This window comes from Scardinius erythrophthalmus (genome assembly GCF_964197995.2).
Source record: "Scardinius erythrophthalmus genome assembly, chromosome: 3".
Classification (NCBI taxonomy): Eukaryota; Metazoa; Chordata; class Actinopteri; order Cypriniformes; family Leuciscidae; genus Scardinius; species Scardinius erythrophthalmus.
Window position 1 is genome coordinate 53,753,019 of NC_138223.1, and position 22,910 is coordinate 53,775,928.

At 40.3% G+C, this 22,910-nt stretch overlaps 1 protein-coding gene across 1 annotated transcript in view; it reads left to right on the top strand.

The window, feature by feature from the left end:
• Positions 1-22,910, top strand: part of LOC308687509 (putative adhesion G protein-coupled receptor E4P) — a 46,153-nt gene that overhangs the window by 17,450 nt on the left and 5,793 nt on the right. Inside the window, exons 5-11 of the mRNA XM_081360099.1 lie at positions 10,482-10,663; positions 10,773-10,934; positions 11,010-11,210; positions 11,288-11,520; positions 11,604-11,670; positions 11,753-11,844; positions 14,865-15,015. Of these exons, the coding sequence (XP_081216225.1) occupies positions 10,482-10,663; positions 10,773-10,934; positions 11,010-11,210; positions 11,288-11,520; positions 11,604-11,670; positions 11,753-11,844; positions 14,865-15,015 (1,088 nt within the window). The remainder of the gene's footprint in view (positions 1-10,481; positions 10,664-10,772; positions 10,935-11,009; positions 11,211-11,287; positions 11,521-11,603; positions 11,671-11,752; positions 11,845-14,864; positions 15,016-22,910) is intronic.

Genomic DNA, 22,910 nt, shown 5'->3' on the forward strand with positions numbered 1-22,910 from the left:
TATATCTCAATTATTTCACACAATAAACCCTTCTCTTTAAAGAGAAAAAAAAAAAAAACAAGCAATGAACAATGAACAAACGATAAAGACCAATTCAACTGTCAAAATATAAACAGTTCAAATTTCCATAAATTCAGTAGTGTTTTTTTCAAATAGTAGGCTAGTCTCTGAATTCAAAAGAGAAAAAATATCGTCCACACCCCAGTGAACGTTAGATGCAACAGTTCAGGCCTACCGTTGTGGTGAAAAGGGAAAATAGACTTCTGTCGACTGAGAAGAGAAAAGATAAGATTTCGACGTCAGTTCGTCCTGCACAGTCCTTTTCCTCCGTCCGAGGAAAACTGAGCAGAGGGTCCGATGAAATCGTTCGATGGTTTAGTTTAAATCAGGATTCGCTGGGAGGCTCGCCATCTTGTTCCACACAGTGATGAGCTCAGTCCGTGTCATCGCCGTGTCCACGATAAAAACACTCAAAACTAACTCAAAATCACTCGTATAGTTCAGTTCAAATAAAATAAATACATTTCAAGACGTTTTGTCTAGTTTTACGTCAAAATCACTGTTAATTTCTCTCAGAATTATCTCTGCCGATTTCTCTGTGCTTACATCTCTTCTCTCCGCGTGCTCTGACGTCATCCCCTCATTCGCGTTACTCTCTCCTGATAGGTCGTCAGTGAACTACACATCATATTCTCTTAAAGGCAACATAACATTCAAAATACAGCATACATTTTTCATATTCACAACATGAGAAAAATAAGAACAAAAAGAAAACACTTTTGGATCATTAATGGAAACAGTTTTAACTTTACAATTCTGAACTCAGTTATTCATTTACTTTTCTTTTAATTCAATTTACTTTTGGTTATTTCTTTTAGTAACCACTCTGGCTTACTATTTATTTTTTCCTTTCTTAATTTTTATTTGTAATCACTCTGGGTTACACCCTCCCCCGTTAACTCTATGCACGTCCCTGTGCATGCAACTAACAGGTTGTGTTAATACAGGTTTAGGTGAATCTGTAAAACTGCCTTCCATGATAGAGTCAGTCACAGCTGTACTAAGACTCTGGAAAAGAGACTGTACTATGGAAATTAAAGGATTACCCAATTCAGGGTAAGTGAACATTTTTGGTTTCTGTCTAACTCTATTAGACTTTCTGATGAAACTTTCATCATTTTGCTCTTTTGCAGTTTCATGCTCACAGACTCTTTCCGTTTCCTCTACAGGTATGCTTTGATTAGTGAACGTGTCAGAAGCGACTGCAGGTACATTTTCATTAGCCTCAGGCTCCACAATCTCTGGATCATCAACAGGTAAGTAATTCAAGGTAGGTATACTGTCAATTCTAGAATGCTCTGACTCAGGTAAGCATTCGGCAGATGAGTCTGCCAAAACAGGCAAGTCTTCAGTTGAAATGTTATCAACAGAGTCCTGAACAGCATGATTCGAGGGAACGTCATTCTGTAACCTTTTTCCAGTTTCATAGACCTCAATAAACCTGGTGTTTGTGCAGACTAGAGGATCTCGGTACGGCAGTTCTAAAGGAATATTGTCATCAGAGCCAGAATTTGGCTGCTCTTGTACCTCAGTACTCGGATTTCTACGAGTTGGCGGACGTTTTCGAGTCCTGGGCAAATCAACTACCTCCTCAGGTAACTGCAACAATTCACAAGGTAGTAAAAGGTCTCTGTGAAGCGTTCTCAACGGACTATCTTTACCTTCTGGCTTAACAGTATACACAGGAAGATCACCTGCCCTGCTTACAACAACATAAACAAGTGATTCCCACTTGTCTGCTAGTTTATGTTTCCCTCTTAGGCGTACATTTCTGACTAGAACCCTATCTCCAATGTCCAGAGTGGATTCAAGAACATGTTTATCAAAACGAGCTTTGTTTCTCTCTCCAACTTTAGCAGAATTTCTCATTGCTAAGTCATATGTTCCCTGCAACCTAGACTTCAAATCACTGACATACTGTGAATGCGTCTTAAACTGCTCTCTGTTCTGAGGAACATCAAAAACCACATCGACAGGTAAACGCGGCTGCCTTCCAAACATTAATTCATATGGGGTAAACCCAGTAGAATCGTGTTTGGTACAGTTATATGCGTGTACGAGGGGTTTCACAAAACTACTCCAATGCACCTTTTCACACTCTTTCAGCGTACCAAGCATACTTAAGAGAGTACGGTTGAATCTTTCAACTGGATTCCCCCTGGGGTGGTAAGGGGTTGTCCTGATCTTTTGAATTCCCATCAGATCACAAAGCTCTTTGATGTCGCTATGCAACTTCTCGGGGATCCCATAATGGACTATGAAATTCTCCCAAAGAGCTTTAGCCACAGTACGCGACTTCTGGTTGGTAGTAGGAACAGCAACCGCATACTTGGTGAAAAAATCCGTGATAACCAGCACATCCTTGGTGTTCTTGGAATCTGGTTCAATAGACAAAAAGTCCATGCATACCAGCTCAAGAGGTCGAGTCACATGAATGTTAACTAAAGGAGCAGCTTTCTCAGGTAAGGTCTTACGACACACACATCTAGGGCATGTTTTGATCCTTTTCTCCACATCTGCAAACATTCTAGGCCAATAGAACCTCGATCTTGCAAGATCCAGTGTGCGTTCTATGCCCAAATGTCCCATTTCATCATGTAGACATGTCAGAACTATACCACGCAAAGATTCAGGAAGAACCAACTGGTATTGGATATGATCTCCCTCCTGTCTTCTCCGATAGAGGATTCCGTTTCGCAACTCCAGCTTCTTTAACTCCCTTACCAGCAATGGAAGCATAGGAAACTCTTTCCTTACAGAGGGAGGAATTGTCTCCCCAGTCTCTAATTGCTGAATGACCTCACGGATGATGGGATCAGATCTTTGCTTTTCCTTCAAATCATCCTCTCCGAAGGTTGGAATTATAGGAATACCATCACAGACCCCATTCTGATCAAAACTGCATGGGATTGCATCAACATGCATGGCGAGGGATTCGACCAAAGCAAAAGGAGGACCACCACAACCTACTGACTTGTGATGGACAACATGCTTGTCGCATATAGCCTGAATAACCTCAGCAGGAACAGTGAGAACATCATCATCAAGTAGGTGATTCAAGGTGAATTGACGGATTCGCTCTTGCTCCTTTTGAGACGTGATGTCATTTCTCCAACCACTATTTGGAAGTCTGGACAGACTGTCAGCATCCAGATTCTGTTTCCCAGCTCTATACTGTAGCTTGAAAGAATAAGTCGAAAGGGCTGAGAGCCATCTGTAGCTAGTTGAGTCCAGCTTCGCGGAGGTCAATAGGTATGTCAAAGGATTACTGTCTGTAACAACGGTGAACTGGTTACCGTACAAGTAATCATTGAACTTCTCCGTGACCGCCCACTTCAGGGACAAAAACTCCAACTTGTGAGCTGGATAACGGGCCTCACTCCGAGAAAGACCTCGACTGGCATAAGCGATTACCTTCATTTGCCCATCCTGTTCTTGATATAAGGCTGCTCCTAACCCTACAGTACTTGCGTCTGTGTGCAGAACATACGGAAGTTTCGGATCAGCGAAACCAAGCACTGGAGCAGTAGTTAATGCTTCAATGATCGCTTCAAATGCCAGTTGACAACTCGCAGACCAACGGCTCCCAAAAGGCTCTTTGGGATTATGATAGTCTTTCCTTTCCTTGAATTTACAGCCCTTTCGGAGTGGTGGATACCCAGATGTCAAATCGTTTAAAGGCTTCACAATCATGGCATAATCTTGGATAAACCTCCTATAGTACCCTGAGAACCCTAAGAACGACCGTAGCTCTTTCAGATTCTTCGGGACTGGCCAACGTTTCAGCACCTCGACTTTTTCAGGGTCTGTTTCCACACCACTGCTAGACACAATATGTCCCAGATATCTTACAGAGGTTTGGAAAAATTTACATTTTTCTGGAGAGAGCTTCAATCCATACTCCTTCAACCGACTAAACACTCTCAACAACCTGCGCTCGTGTTCCTCCAATGTGTCTGAAAACACTATCAAATCGTCGATAAAAACAACAACCTCTTTCAGATGGATGTCACTCATGCACCTCTCCATCAGTCTTTGAAAAGTACTGGGAGCATTTGTGACCCCCTGTGGCATTCTGTTAAACTCCCAAAATCCTAGAGGGCAGACAAAAGCGGTCTTATGCTTATCTGACTCCTCCACCTCGATCTGGTAGTAACCAGACTTGAGATCAAGAACAGAAAACCATTGTGAACCAGTGAGGGCAGAAAAGGTCTCCTCTAAGTTTGGCAGTGCATATGCATCCTTGATTGTTTGCAGGTTAAGTTTGCGGTAGTCGATACAGAGTCGGACATCCCCATTTTTCTTTCGAACGACTACGATGGGTGAAGAAAAAGAGGATTCTGATTCCCGAATAACACCAGCATCCAGTAACTCCTGCAGATGTTTGCGAACTGCATCATAATCCTGAGGGTGTATTGGTCGTGCCCTGTGTTTGAACGGGGTTTCATCCTGTAGCCTTATACGATGCGTCACCTTATCAGTTCTACCAAAGTCAAGGTCATGAAGGGCAAAAAGTTCTGGCATTGACCACAGTTTTTCTGAAATTCTTTTCTTCCACTCCCCAGGTATTGGTGAGTCACCAAAATCAATAGTGAAAGGCTGAGCATCTTCCACCTCATTGTTACTCCCTATTGCAGCTTCTTTAGTGATCACAGTTTGCAGTGAATGCAATTCTGCAATGACACTCTTTACAGGGATTAAAATGTCATGCTCCGTTTCATTTTTTAGGATCACCGGAATTTTCTGTGATGTTCTAGGAGGAAGTGTGACAAGACAAGAAGTACACAAAAGACCTCCTGGCAAAGGTGTTTCAGAAGGAGACTCCATAAGAACCCATTTATCAGAGGACGGCTCGTGTGTGCTGATTGAGCCTTCAAGAACAAGGGTTTGTCCAGCGGGAACACATTCAGGCTTGGTACCCATAATTCGCACAGATCCAATAATACTATTCGATTTTTGCTTAAATCTGTGCCCAAGGACATTCAGAATGGCTTTGAACCCATAAGGTACAGTCTGAGTAGATACTGTAATTTCTGCATCAGAGTGATTCTCATAGGCTAAGTCAAGGGTGTTTGTGCCTAAAAGTACAGAAGATTTAGCACTACCACTGGTATCTGCAGTAACCAAAGCAAGTGTGGAAAGTTTAGTCTCAGCTCCAAGGAAATCCTTGGGGAACATCACATCAATTTCGATATACCCAAGGTAAGGAACAAGCTGACCATTTGCTGCTTCCACCTCAAGAAGATGTTCTAGAGGCTTGATTTCCAGATGGGACAAATTCTGCTCATAATAGGTCTGTGAAACGGTGGTCACTTGTGAACCCGTATCAAGAAGACAATTGCATATTTGACCTGCAATAAGAACTTCAGCGGTGCACTTTGCCCCAACCAATCCCTTAGGCAGAACAAAAGGTTTGTTTCTTGTGCGAACGTGCCAACTGCAACTTCTGTTTTTATAGTCTTCGGGACCCCTGATCAATTTTACAGCCCCCGTCTGTCCCACAACTGGAGCTGGTTCTAGTTTAAAGGGGCAGGCTGTGATGACCCCACACGTGTCTCCCAGGAAGACTGTCTCTCTTTTAGTAGCTTTCTTTTGGAGGCTACCAGAGCAGGATTTGCAGCATTATCACAAGTTGAGACAATGTGGCCATCCTCGCCACAGCGGAAACAGTACCAGGCTTTAGGTTTACTCAGTTGTTTAGGAGAAAAACTGTAGGAAACTTCACTCAGGTTTGTTTGCACAGACTGTGATTTGGTCATCTTTGCAGCAGATTTAACATGTGCAGACTTGACTGGCTTAGCAACAACAATTTCACTCTGCAACTCTGCTACTTGTTTTTGCAAGTCACGAACTCTGCTCTCGTGAGAATCCTTTGTTTGATCTTTGGCCTTCTTTAAACTCTCAACCTGGTCCTGTAGCACTGCAATTTGTTTTTTCAAGTCAGAAACTGTTTGAGTTGAAACCATCTCATCAGAGGAAGCATACAAGGAGTAAGAAGTAGTGCGCTGCTTGGATGTGCCAAGATGCTTTTTCATACGGAACTCTTTTGTGCTTTGTTTGTCTTCTGCTGTGCGCAACAGCAGCAAAAGTTCTGAGAAAGAGGGGGGATCAGTTTTCTTTCGTTCAAGCTGAAACTCAGAAATGAGAGCATTGTCCCAACAACCTCTACAAAACTGTCTCAGCAAGTGTCGATCAGCCTCACTAGAGGACACACCTCCTCTTCTTATAGCCCGCGTCAAAGCTACTTGAAGACGTTGTAAGAACTGGGATGGTCTTTCTCCTGCGTCCTGCAGCGTGTTCAAGAATTTAGCAAACAACTCATCGCCATCTTCCACGGCTCCAAAAGCTGAATCTAATAGATCAAGATACGCTCTGGGTGTAGCGTGTGAACCCAACGTCCTCACAATGTCTGCTGCTGGAGGCAAAAGGCTGTCAAGAATTTTTCTGGACCTGACTAGATCAGAAACAGCAGGATCTTGTAGCATGAGTTCAACACTATTGTGCCACGTATCATAATCCACCTCATTCCCTGGACGAGGGGACCTTCCAGAATATGCTCAACTACAACACGCTGTACTTCTGGGGGATTCAAATTAGGAACTGGCATTCTGGTCAACGGAACAAATGTAGCATCAGTTCGTGTTTCCTGGTTCCCTTGAACTGGATTGACCGAAGCAAAGTCTGGCTGGGTCTCAGGCATGGCATTTGCAAGAGTAGGTGGTTGAGTTCTCCCACAGTCATCTTCGTTCTGAGATACCGGTTCTTTGCATTTTGAAAGCTCCTCATTTAAGAGTTCCTCAAATGATTTACCACTAAGCTTTGCGATGCGTTTCAATTCTTCCATGTAGCCCTTGGTGGCGCTACTAGTGACTGTTTGCACATAGATACTGGACAAAGCTTTAATCTCATACTTGAGATTGGGCTGATGTGGGCTTTCAAAAATGAATGGCAACTGAGGCTCTAAGCTCTTCAGTGCACTTCCACTTTCATACTCAACTATCACATTTTTGTGATATGTAGACTCAGGGCTGTCAATGCGAACAATCCTGCCAATGCGCCCATATCTACTGAGATGCTCAGTCAGATCGTTATCTCTCTCGGTATTTGTAATACCACTCACAATAAGTGAATTTGGAACCTTAACATTCTCTTGCTCAATGACTTCCATTCTCACAATGCAATTTCTCTTTATATCTGTCTGTTCTCTGTTATCAAGATATCTCTCTACTTACTGCTCCTGGCTGGCTCGCCAAAACTGTAGCGCCTCCTTCAGGTCACCAGGACACCACGGCCTAATGGGCACCAAGGTAAGTCATATAAGAGGATACGTGGACCAGTAGTCTAGATTCGTAAGGAGCAGCAGGGAGAGATTAAATGAACAGACAGACAACAAAGGTAAGTTAAAATAATGTTGCAAGATTTATATTAAAGGGAAAAAAAATAATGAATGAAATGAATTAAATTGTCTTTCTTTCAGGAAAGACAGAAATGGCAGAAAAGGAAAAATGGTCAGTTGACTAACAATAAAACCACAAATTGTCGATAAATGCAAGAAAAATAAAACAATTAAATACAATGGTTTCTGGGTTTTCTCTTTTTCCTTGTTAGATTTATTAGTTATATATCCCCTTTTTAATATCTTTTTTTTTTTACAGGAATTAGCCTATTTATTTCCTTTTAATCTCTTTTTGAAATCTAATTTATTGCAAACTTTCTCTATTTTAACTCTTATTTCAGTATTTTCTTTTTACATATTTATCTTTTAGTGTTATAGTTCCTTATTTTAACTAATTTTAGATTTTAGGTTTCTTAATCGAAATCCACAATGGGATAGTTTCCCTTTTTTTCCCAGTTCAACTCAGAAATAAAAATAAAATAAAAATAACAGTTATATCTCAATTATTTCACACAATAAACCCTTCTCTTTAAAGAGAAAAAAAAAAAAAACAAGCAATGAACAATGAACAAACGATAAAGACCAATTCAACTGTCAAAATATAAACAGTTCAAATTTCCATAAATTCAGTGTTTTTTTCAAATAGTAGGCTAGTCTCTGAATTCAAAAGAGAAAAAATATCGTCCACACCCCAGTGAACGTTAGATGCAACAGTTCAGGCCTACCGTTGTGGTGAAAAGGGAAAATAGACTTCTGTCGACTGAGAAGAGAAAAGATAAGATTTCGACGTCAGTTCGTCCTGCACAGTCCTTTTCCTCCGTCCGGGGAAAACTGAGCAGAGGGTCCGATGAAATCGTTCGATGGTTTAGTTTAAATCAGGATTCGCTGGGAGGCTCGCCATCTTGTTCCACACAGTGATGAGCTCAGTCCGTGTCATCGCCGTGTCCACGATAAAAACACTCAAAACTAACTCAAAATCACTCGTATAGTTCAGTTCAAATAAAATAAATACATTTCAAGACGTTTTGTCTAGTTTTACGTCAAAATCACTGTTAATTTCTCTCAGAATTATCTCTGCCGATTTCTCTGTGCTTACATCTCTTCTCTCCGCGTGCTCTGACGTCATCCCCTCATTCGCGTTACTCTCTCCTGATAGGTCGTCAGTGAACTACACATCATATTCTCTTAAAGGCAACATAACATTCAAAATACAGCATACATTTTTCATATTCACAACATGAGAAAAATAAGAACAAAAAGAAAACACTTTTGGATCATTAATGGAAACAGTTTTAACTTTACAATTCTGAACTCAGTTATTCATTTACTTTTCTTTTAATTCAATTTACTTTTGGTTATTTCTTTTAGTAACCACTCTGGCTTACTATTTATTTTTTCCTTTCTTAATTTTTATTTGTAATCACTCTGGGTTACAAAATGCCATAGCGCCAGAAATGAAAGTAATCACTACATTACGATATTTGGCAACTGGGAAAATGCACCAATGCAGCAGTGTGTAATGTACACAGTCACATGTAATTTCAAAGTGAAGGCTTAGAATAGACCCTATACTTAAAATCACTCTTTTTTTCCTTCTTGGACAACCAGCCAATCACAGTCTTCAAAAGATTGTGTCATACATAGCAAGGGGGTCAGCCCCGCCTCCTCACTAAGATGAAAGTTTTTGTCTTTTCCTTGCTCAGAGTTGCTCTCAGATTGGCCCCGAATCGCTCTTAAGCTAAGACTCCTATGTAAAAGTTTTTAAGCTAAATTAAAGGACAAGTTCAGTATTTTATACTTAAAGCCCTGTTTTCAGATCGTTTCTGATGAAATAGAACAGTTAAGATTGATATTTGGACACATGCTGCTGGCCCGAGCTGCACTGTAGCAGTTACTGTTACACTGTTTAACCTGCAAGCTAGCTAGCCTGCTAAAAACACCAAGCTTACATTAGCTACTGCTACTATTCCCCACCAATTCACAAGCACAAGAGAAAAAGTATTTTGTACTTACATTTAATACCCCTGGAACTCAATGGAAGTTGATTGAAGATGGCATAGTTGGTAGTGTTGTTATAACCAGTCAACTGAACCAACAATCTTTTCACAAAACTGACAAAACCTTGTCAAACTGTCAAAATCCATCAACATTCGTGCATGAGCTACTTTCTGATATTCTGACTAAAAGTGGGTGAATATCAAAATACATGATAGAAACATTTTGTTAAACCACTTACAAGTGTTATGTTTACAACACCATTGACTACACTATTGAAACAATTACTTTTTATTACAACTGTACATGAATAAATAGGCCATTTGGCCCTGGACTAATAGGGTATTCTATTTGTCCATTCTATTGGCTCTATTCTATTTTGAAGACTTGTGCTGGCTGCACAAGTCTAATTTAAGGCTCTCACAAATAAATAGTATGGGTATATTATACATTTTCTGAGTCATCAGAGTGCCTTGAGTATTAAAGTTGTTGAGTTTTGTGTCCATGGTGTTCTTTCATGCCACAGGGATAAAAGAAAGCATACAGTTTAGGCGGAAATTGTGAAAAAATGTGTGTTATTTCTGGTTTAAAGAAGTCTTGTGACCTCTGTGTTTGTCAGACAGATTCAGTACTAGGCTTAAATGAATGCCTAAAAGGTCCCCTTTCCAACGATACCAAGCACCATATTATAGAATATTGATAATATCCCTAGCATGAGCCTAAACCAGATATACACCAGATTTCAAAAACGGAATTTATTTTAGGGGGTTAGTAACTTCATGAGCTGAAAAAAGTGATTTCGCTACCACCGCTGCACTGCTATCGAGATTTTTCTAATACTAGGGGTGTATACCTTGCCAAAAAACAATGATAGCATTTGCCCCCCCGTTGATACCGATGGACCAAATTTGGGGCCCTGGCTCATGGACTAAATGTGATCATTTATGTTTGGACCTGAAATCGCTGATACAACCTTTAACTAAAGGTTTTAATGTGTTGAATACAGGTTTCTTCTGTTTCTATCACACAGGATCAGCTGCTGTGGCTTTCATGAGTTATAACACAATGGAGAATTTACTGAAGCCAGACTTCTTCAACGCATCAAATGACACGAATAACACCATGATGTCCACTGTGATCTCAGTTACTCTTCTCAAAACCACCAACACTAAACTCACCAAACCAGTCAACTTCACCTTCAAACACATCAGAGTGAGAGACTGAAATGTGTTTTTGTCCAACCTGAGAACTGATGAACATCTGAAAACATCTAATATTCAGAGTTATACTATTTTCTGCATGTTCTTTCTTCTTTTTGCAGGTGTTTGAGCCCGGCAGTCCTCTGTCCTGTGTGTACTGGAACATCAGCGAGTGGATTGTAGATGGTTGTTCTGTTTTAAAGACCAACAGCAGCTACACTGTGTGTTCCTGTGTTCATCTGTCCACATTCGCTCTCATCATGCAAACCAGCCGCCCATCAGAGGTACGAGAACATTTATAGTGAGCACTGAAGAACAGCACAGATTTGGCACTCATGTACTCTGACATGTTTCCTCAGAGCGACTCAAAGCTGGACGTGTTGAATTTGGTGTGTGTGATCGTGGGGCTGGTGTTCTTCAGTTTGGCCCTGTTGACCTTTGCCCTTTGTCAGTGGAGTCCTGGAGTGAATAATGTTGCTCGAATCAACCTCTGCGTGAGTCTTCTGTTGGCTCACCTTCTGTTCCTGCTCACACAACAGTTCCTGAACCACATACATCAGGTGAGAATGATGAAGGAGCCCTACAGCTCAGCACAGTCTCACTGAGAATCATCATAACCGTCTCTCATGATCTCCAGGTGTTGTGTGCCGTGATATCAGGTGTGCTGCACTTCCTCTTTCTCTCCGGCTTTGTGTGGATGTTCATTGAAGCTGTGCTGCTCTTCATCTGTGTGAAGAACCTATCTCAGATCAGCTCCAAAAGGAGGGGGGTGCTTAGCAGTAGATTCCTGTGTGTGATTGGATATACGGTTGCTCTGGTTGTGGTGGCTGTGTCTGCTGGGGTGAATCCTAAAGGCTACGGAAGTGAACAGTGAGTTTAGTTTGAGAGACTCAGAGATCAACACCTTCATCCTTCATGTTTGTTAATTTAATTATTTTTCTTCCTCTAAACAGGTGCTGGATTAAAATGGATAAAGGCTTTATCTGGAGTTTTCAGGGACCTGTTTGCGTCATACTAGCAGTAAGCACATTTCTCATCACGACTTTGTGTTAAAAGGAAAAGTGATTAAAGATTAATTCCTGTTGTTTCTCTTACTGTGCAGTTAAACATGATTCTCTTCATCTACATCATCATCAGTCTGACCTCCACCTTGAAAAATCTGAACGCTGAAGTTTCACATATGAAACGAACCAAGTAACAAAAAATATGATTTGAACACTCCATGAAATGTGTATATATATTGTTATATGCTGCATATTTCTAGACACCTTTAACCTTATTTTGATTATTCTCAGGTTAGGTAAAGTCAAATGTGTCCTAAATCATAAGCATCTGAATTTTCATATAATCCATAGGTCAGAAGACTTCTTCATGGTCTGTTCAGCTCACTTTTGTAGAAATCAAAGACTTTTGGCAGGCGAGAGCAGCAAAAGAGTTTCTTAGTTTCAATTAAATATAGTTTTATTATCTACAGGTTAATTAGTTTACATATAAAGTACTAATATATAAAAAACAAGACAAAACAACATCAAGAGTAAACCGTTTACAAGCGTTGTAACACCGGAGAGGCCATTAAGAATCAGCGTCTGCCTTCATCTTCTCCTTTCAGCCTTTTATAGACCATCTGATTTCTTGAGGTCATCATCTTTGGAAATCCCCTCATAAATGATCAGTCTCTTACAGACAATTTATCCAATCCTAAGTCTTGAGGTGTCATGAGTTCTTGGAATTCATTTCAGACCTGTCTTTGTAAAGCCTTTCGCCTCTTAGTCTTCCTTCTTCAGACTTTTCTTCTTTGTTGCATTCTGCACTTCGTCCGCAACACATCCGACGGTAATGCTTGCATTTATCTTCTTTCTTTAGCAAAGCTCTTTCTTATACATGTTTTGTTCCTCTCTATGCTTTTTACTTAATGCTTAAAACATTAACCCCTGGTTTCACAGACAGGGCTTAAGACTAGTCCTACACAGCAAAATCCCCAGTGTTAAATTAACACTCCTCAGTGTTTATATGTGTCCACACTACAGGGTGTTAAAAATTAACACCGAAGCAGTGTTGAAGTTAATGAGATAATTAAGTTAACACTGAAGCAGTGTTGAAGTTATTGAGATAATTAAGTGATTAATTAAGTGATGATTGGCCATTAGTGGTGACACCTGATGATAACAAGCAGAATCATTGACGAAAAAGAGAAAAAACAATAACAGAAAAAAGAGAAACACAAGAACTACTGACTTCGAGTCATTACACATTGTTGCACTTATTACCAGTTTGACTTTATTTCTGTCATACATCGACAAAAGTTCTTGAGAGTCAACAGAAGTTTAGACGGTAATGTTTTATGGAATTTTTCTTTTCAAGTTACCATTATGGTGATCAGTGTTTGCTTTAGTTGGGCTCTTGACTCTTTTCATTTTTTAATATATGTTTTTCTTTGGTTGCTACAACTCTGTGTTTATAAAGCACATTTGTTACTGCAAGAGAAAACATGACCTGCTCACAATATGTTTTGATGATAATGACATTATCATCATGTAATGTCCTGATTCACTGATGTCATTCAGACTCAAAATTTTTGACTATATGCATGATGTCTCGTTTTAGTATTGGTGATTATAGCTCTGAGATTCTATAGTTTGAGATTCAACAGCAATATCAACAATTTTGAAAATACTTTGAGCAAAGAAGTTATTGTGTTTAAACACACAGACATCAAGAATCAGCATATGAATCTCAACAATGGTGACAATAAACAAACTAGTGACAAACAGATCAACTCTGAACATCACAAAACAAGATACTAAAGTCAGAACAAAACAATAGCAAAATAAAAGCAAACAGAAAAAAACAATGAAAATTACAGGACAATTCAGCTGCATAATTTATTCATGCTGCAATGCATGATGTCAGCCATTGATGCGTTCTGATTGGTGGCTCCCATCATGCACTGCAACATTAAGCATTTGTTTGATTGTAACCATTGTTGAGATTCATATGTAGATTCTTGATGTCTGTGTGTGATTTTAAATCCTTCAGATCTTTAAAACATTGCTGGAAGTAACTACTGTAGTGAAAAATTAATAAAACAATTAGATAATCAGTTTATAATGCTGGGTGACATCATTGAATCAGGTCACTAGTAATTTCATCATTGAAACATAACCAGGGCTGAATTTCCAAAAGCATCTTAAACTTAACTTGATCGCAGACCAACTGCAACAAATGGTCTATACGATCAAATTAGGCTTGCAATGTTTTCAGGAAACACAGCCCAAGTCATAGTTTCTCTTGCCACAACACATATGCTCTATAAACACAGAGTTGGAGCAGCCAGAGAAATCTTAATGTTAAATAATAAAGTGTCAAGAGCCCAACTAAAGCAAACACTGGTCACCATAATGGTGACATGAAACGAAACATTCCATAAAACATTACCATCTAAACTTCTGTTAAATCTGAATAAGACCGTGTGTAGATGTATGACAGAAATAAAGTCAAACTGGTAAAATAATAAGTGCAATAATGGCTCGAAGTCAGTAGTTCTTGTGTTTCTCTTTCCTTCAGTGAGTCTGCTTGTTATCATCAGGTGTCACCACTAATGGCCAATCATCACTTAATTAATCACTTAATTATCGCATTATCTTCAACACTGCTTCAGTGTTAACTTAATTATCTCATTAACTTCAACACTGCTTCAGTGTTAATTTTTAACACCCTGTAGTGTGGACACATATAAACACTGAGGAGTGTTAATTTAACACTGGGGATTTTGCTGTGTAGACTAAAATGTAAGTCTGAGCTGTTTCCACTGAAATAAACTTGCACTGACTGATCTTAAAAATATATCAGTGCCTTTTTAGTTTTAAGATGCACATCGGTAATGTTTTTTTCTAAGCATGTTTATAAAAATTACTTAAATGTCCTAATTGATCTATGGTCTAATCCTGGCTTAGTCTAAGCCCTGTCTGTGAAACCGGGCCTAAGTGTGGTATGTTTTTCTTTATAAACCACTTTCTTAAAAAATATATTTTACAATAACAATTGCAGAGTTTTTCTTCATAAACCTCTTTCTTAATAAACAAGTTTCAAGTGTGGTTGATTACAATACAGAAGTGTTCTACAGACAAAAAGTCATACTTATAACAGGACAATTGCAGATTTTCCACAACAATATAATCAATAAATAAATATTAACTCTCCATCTTTCTCTGCAGGAATATGATATTTAAAACACTGGCTCAGTTTGTGGTTCTTGGTTGCTCCTGGATTCTGGGTTTCTGGAAGGAGCTGGAGATCCCCTTCCTGATCTTGAACTCCCAGCAGGGAACCTTCATGTTCCTGGTCTATTGTGTCCTCAATGATCAGGTCAGACATCAGTACAGACAGTCTACCAGAAAATCATCTCTCATCTACTTTATATTAAAGGGTTAGTTCCAAAAAATGAAAATTAGCCCATGATTTACTCAACCTCAAGTCATCCTAGGTGTATATGACATTATTCTTTCAGACGAATACAATCAGGGATATATTTAAAAATGTCCTGGCTCTTCCAAGCTTTATAATGGCAGTGAATGGCCATTTCTCTTGATAATCCATCCATGATAAAAGTGCTCCACACTGCTCTGGGGGGTTAACTGTATGTACACACCGCCGCCGAGTTCTGCAGCAAAGAAGCTCTGGCCACCCTGTCAAGGACGCTTGTCAAAAAGTACGGGGAAGCTTGTTGACGCTTTGGCCGCTCTGACGTAGCAGAAATCTATGTTCTATCATGGGAGAAGAGAATAGTGATGGCCGGTTCGTGAACGAATCGTTCTTTTGAACCGGTTCTTTTTAGTGGTCGAACCAGTACACTAAATCGGACTGAATCGTTCGAAACAGTTCGCGTCTTGCGTCAGCGCTGATCCACAAGTTAAGTTACTCACTTTCGGACATGAGTCCTGACAGTCCCTTCGACTCAAAATAAACCAATATCCCGGAGTAGGCATATGTTACTCCAGTAAATCCAACAGTTCACTGAACTGAGATATGTTGTGCTGAGAGAAGTGATGAGCACGAGCAGTTGATACTGAGCATGCGCGCACTGCCGAACGTACAGGTACAGCGGTTCTCGGATCACCAGTACAGAACTGTGAACTGTTTCTTTCGGACGCGTTCGATACGGAGAACCGATGAGCTGATGAGCTGAGCATGCGTGCAATTTTTTCAGAGGGACGAAATGCATGTTTCTTAAGTATTTTATTGAACATCAAGAAGTGTAACAAAATAAAACATGTTAGAAACATGTTTATCACATAGGCTACTGCCTTTTCACTGTATTATTTTAAAGATTGGAAACAATGAATGGATTATAAAACTAAACATTTATTATTATACTAAAACATTATTTTCAGGAACAGATCATTTAATTTCTAAGTAAGGTGATATACGTTTTTGACGTAGCCTAAACTCTTTCCAAGGTTTTAAAGGGTGCAAATGTTTATAATGTGTTAATCAAAACATAACGTATTAAACATACTGGAGACATGCATCGAGTTTTTAGTTTTGTCGACTGATTTAGCCTAGTAAGGTTTCAGTAGTTTTCAGCTCACACACAGGCATGCTACGGTTCTCGAGTCAAGAACTGGTTGTTGCAGCAGTTCTCGGATCACCAGCACAGAACCGAGAACTGTTTCTTTCGGACACGTTCGATACGGAGAACCGATGAGCTGGAGAGACTGCGCATGCGTGATCGCACCGTCTCTGAACCGAACTTTCTTTTGGCCAACTGATGCTGTGTTTATATACTGTCTATGTGCTGTGCTGTTACATGAGCACGGGTGAACCAATGACTTGAATGAGGGGCCGAATTCGGCGAAATGTAAGTTTATTTAATTGCAAATAAAATAAAAATGATGAAGACCAGTTTATTCACTTTAAGACATGTAAAACATCCGCGTTTGCGCATTGCCTTAGGCCTACTACAGGGTTCATTTTCAAAACGTAAATGTAAGAAACCTATCCAAGATGATTATGACGATGAGTACTGAAGTTATGATTACAAATGCCTTTATTTGAATGTATATTTATACGCCGGGATGATAGAATTGACGTCATTACGTGATGACGTAAAAGAACTGGTGAACCGGTTTTTTGAACCGGTTCATTGAAACGAACTGTCCGAAAGAACCGGTTCGCGGAAAAGAACCGGACTTCCCATCACTAGAAGAGAAGTGTCACACCATGAAATGTAAACAGAAAAAACAAGCAATACATTGACGCGTTCGTGTTGTTTGAAGACGGTGAAGGTGAGTGCGCGTGTCCTGCCGGGGCTCTCTCTCCCTCTGCTCGTTCTTATATATGCCCTGTCAAGCGCGCCCTGTTAAACTGACAGGACTTAAAAACACAGGCAAACTTTCACTCTATGATGGTTAAACTGTGCAATTAATCCGCGAATCACATGTGTCAAGGGCCGGGGAGCAGCTGGCCCGTACAGTTAATGAATCACAGATCAACTATGATAGCCTAATAAAGGCCTTCTGAAGTGAAGCGTTGTGTTTGTGTGAGAAAAATATATACTGTAGACTAAAACGACTAGCTTCCGGCAGACGGCCGTACGCAAGGCGACCTGTACCAAAAGCATAACCAGTGACGCATGTATGACGTAGATGTTGGAGTTGCGTAAGCTTTGACGCCTCTCGCGGTTCAAACAAACAGGGCTGGGCAACAAACTAAAGCTCCTCTCACATTTTCTCTCAAAAAATTTCTCTCAAAAAAACGAATTTGTGACTGGTGTTTTGTTTTGTGTCTCCGTGTTCATCATTACGTTGTGCGTCAGGTCAAGGGTCACTCTTTCACCGAAATGGCCATTCACTGCCATTATAAAGCTTGGAAGAGCCAGGACATTTTTTAATATAACTCTGATTGTATTCATCTGAAAGAAGAATGTCATAGACACCTATGAATGTTATAGACAAATGAAAATTAGCCTCGCCCTTAAGTCATCCTATAGGATGACTTAAGGGCGAGGCTAATTTTCATTTTGGGGTGAACTAACCCTTTAACCCTTTAGAATCGGCTGTGTCGTCGCCGACACATACCAGCAAGCTGTATTCATTTGACAGTAACTCTTCAACCGTTTGCACTATCAAAACCATTCAAATTGTCCCTGACAGTAGACAACATACGCTTTTCGCTTTTTCTTTTTTTTCAAATTATGTACTACGTACAAACAGATGATTACTCCAGACAAACCCACATCCACCCCCTAATACTGCAATAGATATTGTGAGGTAAAGGTAGGTATACTTGTGAACAATAACTGACGGCAAATGACAGAATTAGACTAAATACAGATGGACGTAGATGGAGAGGCAGGAGGACAGACATATACAGACGATAGACAGATAGACATTAACAAACAGGCAGAAAAGCAGAGACAGACGATAGACAGACAGACACTAATGTACAGACAAGCAAATCACTGGACGAAAACAGACCGATATGTGAATGGACGGACAAGTAGACAGACAAGCAGAGAAATACATACATACGGACAGACAAATACACAGATTCAGTATTACTGTGTTAGTAGAGAGATCTACTAAGAGGGCTGGCGGTTGTTAGTGTGTGTGTGTATGTGTGTGTGTGATTGGGAGTGTGTGCGAGGTGATATAAAGAGAGAGAGAGCAAAAAGAGAGAAGTAGGGAAGGATAGAGGGTGGGAGAGGGGGGTTGTAAATATCAGCATAATGACCAGGGGAAGAGAGGGGGAGGGTGCAGATGTTGAGTATCGGCGTTGTAAGGAGTGTAAATGGCACAGTTATTGCTGAGTTTGAAGAAAGGTTATGAAATGGTTCCAGATGTCTTTGAAGGCTGATGTTTTGTTCTTCTTTTGAGCTGAGAGCTCTTCTGTAAGGATGTGTTCTGAAATTAGGTTGATCCAATGATTTATATGACAAGAGTGTCTAGATTTCCAGTTTTGAAAGACCCAGTTTAGGGAGACAAGTACTGGATATTTCAATTTCTGTGGAATGAGGAAGGAAGTGGTGTCTCCTAGAAGACAAAGTGTGGGGGAGAGTGGGACTCTACAGTCCAAAATGGTAGAGAGTGTCTTTGTGACTGATGTCCATAGGGAATTGACAGGCTGACAGGACCAAGTGGCATGCAAATATGTGTCAGTGCTCCCCAACACTGAGGGCAGATGTCTGTGTCGGCTATTCCCATTTTGAATAGTTTACTTTGGGTGAAGTGAGTCCTGTGAATGGTTTTATATTGTATGAGTTGTAGGTTGGTGTTGGAGGTCATAGAGAATATATTCTTGCAAATATTTGTCCAGAAATCTGGGGTTGGAAGGAGGGCCAGGTCATTTTCCCATTTTGCTTTTGGGAGTGTTATGGGGGAGTTTGCAGAGGCAATCACTTTGTAGAGTTTAGAAATAGTTTTTTGTGGATGGTCTGCAATTCTTAATAGCTGTCCAATGGTGTTTGTAGGTTCCATTGTCCATCCATCCATCCATCTTCCTCCGCTTATCCGGGGCCGGGTCGCGGGGGCAGCAGTCTAAGCAGAGATGCCCAGACTTCCCTCTCCCCGGACACTTCTTCCAGCTCTTCCGGGGGGACACCGAGGCGTTCCCAGGCCAGCCGGGAGACATAGTCTCTCCAGCGTGATCTAGGTCTTCCCCGGGGTCTCCTCCCAGTGGGACGCGCCCGGAACACCTTCCCGGGAAGGCGTCCAGGAGGCATCTGAAACAGATGCCAGAGCCACCTCAGCTGACCCCTCTCGATGTGGAGGAGCAGCGGCTCTACTCTGAGCTCCTCCTGAGTGACCGAGCTTCTCACCCTATCTCTAAGGGATCGCCCAGCCACCCTGCGGAGGAAGCTCATTTCGGCCGCCTGTATCCGGGATCTTGTCCTTTCGGTCATGACCCAAAGCTCATGACCATAGGTGAGAGTAGGAACTAGGGGTGGGAAAAAAAATCGATTCTTAGATGAATCGCGATTCGGGACGTGGACGATTCTGAATCGATTCACAAATGTCAAAAAACGATTTTCTAAAAAAAAACAAAAAAAAATCTAATAACGTAACATTGAAGGAACGCAAAAGGCGGAACTCTGAAGCGGACGTGCAGTGCGTGGACAGTCTGTGGCGTGCACATAACAGAGACGCGCACATAACAGACGCATGATGGCTGAGCGCCAAATCCGAACGGCACCAGAGAATGTCTTCGTTAAAAGCTAACGTATGGAACATTGGCAATTTCATTGTGATCTATTTAGTATTTATTTTTTTTATTTTTTTGTATGAGAGCTAATTTCTGTATTGTTTAGTTTTCACATCAATATGCTGTGTAAACCGATCTGATCTGTATGCAATATGTGCAATGCCAGTCACAAAAAGTTACATTTTGACTGTAAGTTACTCTCTGCAGATGTTCATTCACTTTCTTTGCTATTTTTGATTGTGGTATACAGCAAACATTTCAAGTCATAACTCTTTATTAATTAGTTGTGTATAAGTCAAGAGCGACTTTGTATGTTATTAATTATTCAGAATATGCATAAGTCCACAAGCATTATACGTTATGATAGCTTCTGGTACATAATTCTATATTTTTGAACGAAAACTGTTTGTGAATTTGCTACAGCAAAATGTTTTTTTTGTTTTTTTTTTTGTCTGAAGGATTATATTGCTCATTGGAAATTACAAGAGGATGTTGGTTAGAAGTCTATTATTAAATGCTAGAGATTCAGAATATGCTGAAGTTTGTATTAATTTACTACAAGTTTGCTGCTAGTACAGGCACACATTTATTTTCCTGTTGGTTCTCAGCAATGGTGGGACATATGCTGGCAAATGTAACCTTACAGTTGACTTGCCAAATCACTTCCATTTGTTTTATTAATACAATTAATATAGGAAGTATTGGAAGTAAGTTCGTTATGGGTCATCATAAATACTTTGCTTTAAAAGTACCAAGTAAAAATATTTTTTCAATGTTTTTGATAAAAGGCACTTCCCTGAGAATTGAACTTAATAAATGTGAAAAAGACACTTTAATGTCTCCGTTTGTCATTCTGTATTGCAAAGCAGATGAGAGTGATCAGAAACCTGATTAGAAATCATTATGAATAAAATCGAATTGTTTTGAATCGAAAATCTTTTTGAATCGAAAATCGATTTTGAATCGAATCGTGGCCTCAAGAATCGGAATCGAATCGAATCGTGAGATGGTAAAAGATTCCCACCCCTAGTAGGAACGTAGATTGACCGGTAAATCGAGAGCTTTGCCTTGCGGCTCAGCTCTTTCTTCACCACGACAGACCGGTACATCGACCGCATTACTGCAGAAGCTGCACCGATCCATCTGTCAATCTCCCGTTCCATCCTTCCCTCACTCGTGAACAAAACCCCAAGATACTTAAACTCCTCCACGCAGGAACTCTCCACCAACCTGAAGTGAGCAAGCCACCCTTTTCCGACTGAGGACCATGGCCTCGGATTTGGAGGTACTGATTCTCATCCCAGCCGCTTCACACTCGGCTGCAAACCGTCCCAGTGCATGCTGAAGGTCCTGATTTGATGAGGCCAACACGACAACATCATCCGCAAAGAGCAGAGATGAAATCGTGTTGTCACCAAACCTGACACCCTCCGGCCCCTGGCTGCGCCTAGAAATTCTGTCCATAAAAATTATGAACAGAACCGGCGACAAAGGGCAGCCCTGCCAGAGTCCAACATGCACCGGGAAGAAGTCTGACTTACTGCCGGCAATGCTAACCAAGCTCCTGCTTCGGTCAAACAGGGACCGGACAGCCCTTAGCAAAGGACCCCGGACCCCATACTCCCGGAGCACCCTCCACAGGCCGCCGCGAGGGACACAGTCGAATGCCTTCTCCAAATCCACAAAGCACATGTGGACTGGTTGGGCAAACTCCCATGAACCCTCCAGCACCCTGTACACAGCAAAATCCCCAGAGTTAAATTAACTCTGCTCAGAGAACATTTGGTCCCTCTCTACAGAGAGTTAAAATAACTCTGAAACAGAGTTAAAGTTAATGAGATACTTAAGTGATTAATTAAGTGATGATTGAGCATTAATGATGAACACCTGCCGTCAACAAGCAGAATCACAGAAGGAAAGAGAAACAAGAACAGAAAAAAGAGAAACACAAGAACTACCACTGACTTCCAGCCACAGATGAAATCAACTGAAGAGAAAAGAAGACATTAAATCTGTGAAGATCTCAGCAGAGGAGGATTAAACAACTCCACAAACAGCATTACCAGCTTCACTTATTACTAACCAGACTGACTTTATTTCTGTCATACGTTTACAGAAGTTCGTATTGAGAATTAACAGAGGTTTAGATGTTGACGATTTATTGAAAATGGTTGGTCACCATAATGGAGATAAGTGTTTCCTTTAGTTGGGCAGTTTGACTCTTAGCTTATTTTTTTTGTGAGTTTGTGTTTTTTGTAACAGTTTTTACCAAAACACGTAATTTGTTGCAAAGAATGCCAGACGCAAAGATGTTCAGGTGATCTAGTTTTCAACAACAAAAAGTAGAATGATGCGCTCATATCATCACTGTCCAAAAGTGGTCATTTGATGTTAATAGATTATATTCACTAACAATACTCTCTTGCCACAGATTGAACATTTTGAATTTTTTAAATACATAATAGGGGAATTTTTTTTTCCTAAGACACAGACATCAAGAATCAGCATATGAATCTCAACAATGGTGACATGTTTCATGCCGCAATGCATCCTGGGAGCCATGAGTTTTATACTATTGTGGCTCCCAGCATGCATTGCAGCATGAAACATGTCACCATTGTTGAGATTCATATGCTGATTCTTGATGTCTGTGTCTTAAAAAAAAAATCCCTATAATGTATTTTAAAAATCTAAATTCAGAATGTCCGATCTGTGGCTAGAGAGTATTGTTAGTGAATATAATCTATGAACATCAAATAATCACTTTTAGACAGTCATGAGATAAGTGCAAATTTCTACTGTATGTTGTTAAAAACTATTGCACTTGATCATCTTTGTTTTTGGTTTTCTTTGTAACAAATTAAGTTTTTTGGTAAAAACTGTTACAAAAACCGCAAACATGCAAAAAGAGTCAAACTGCCCAACTAAAGGAAACACTCATCACCATAATGGTGATCATACATTTTCAATAAATCGTCAACATCTAAACCTCTGTTAATTCTCAATAAGAACTTCTGTAGACGTCTGACAGAAATAAATTCAGTCTGGTTAGTAATAAGTGA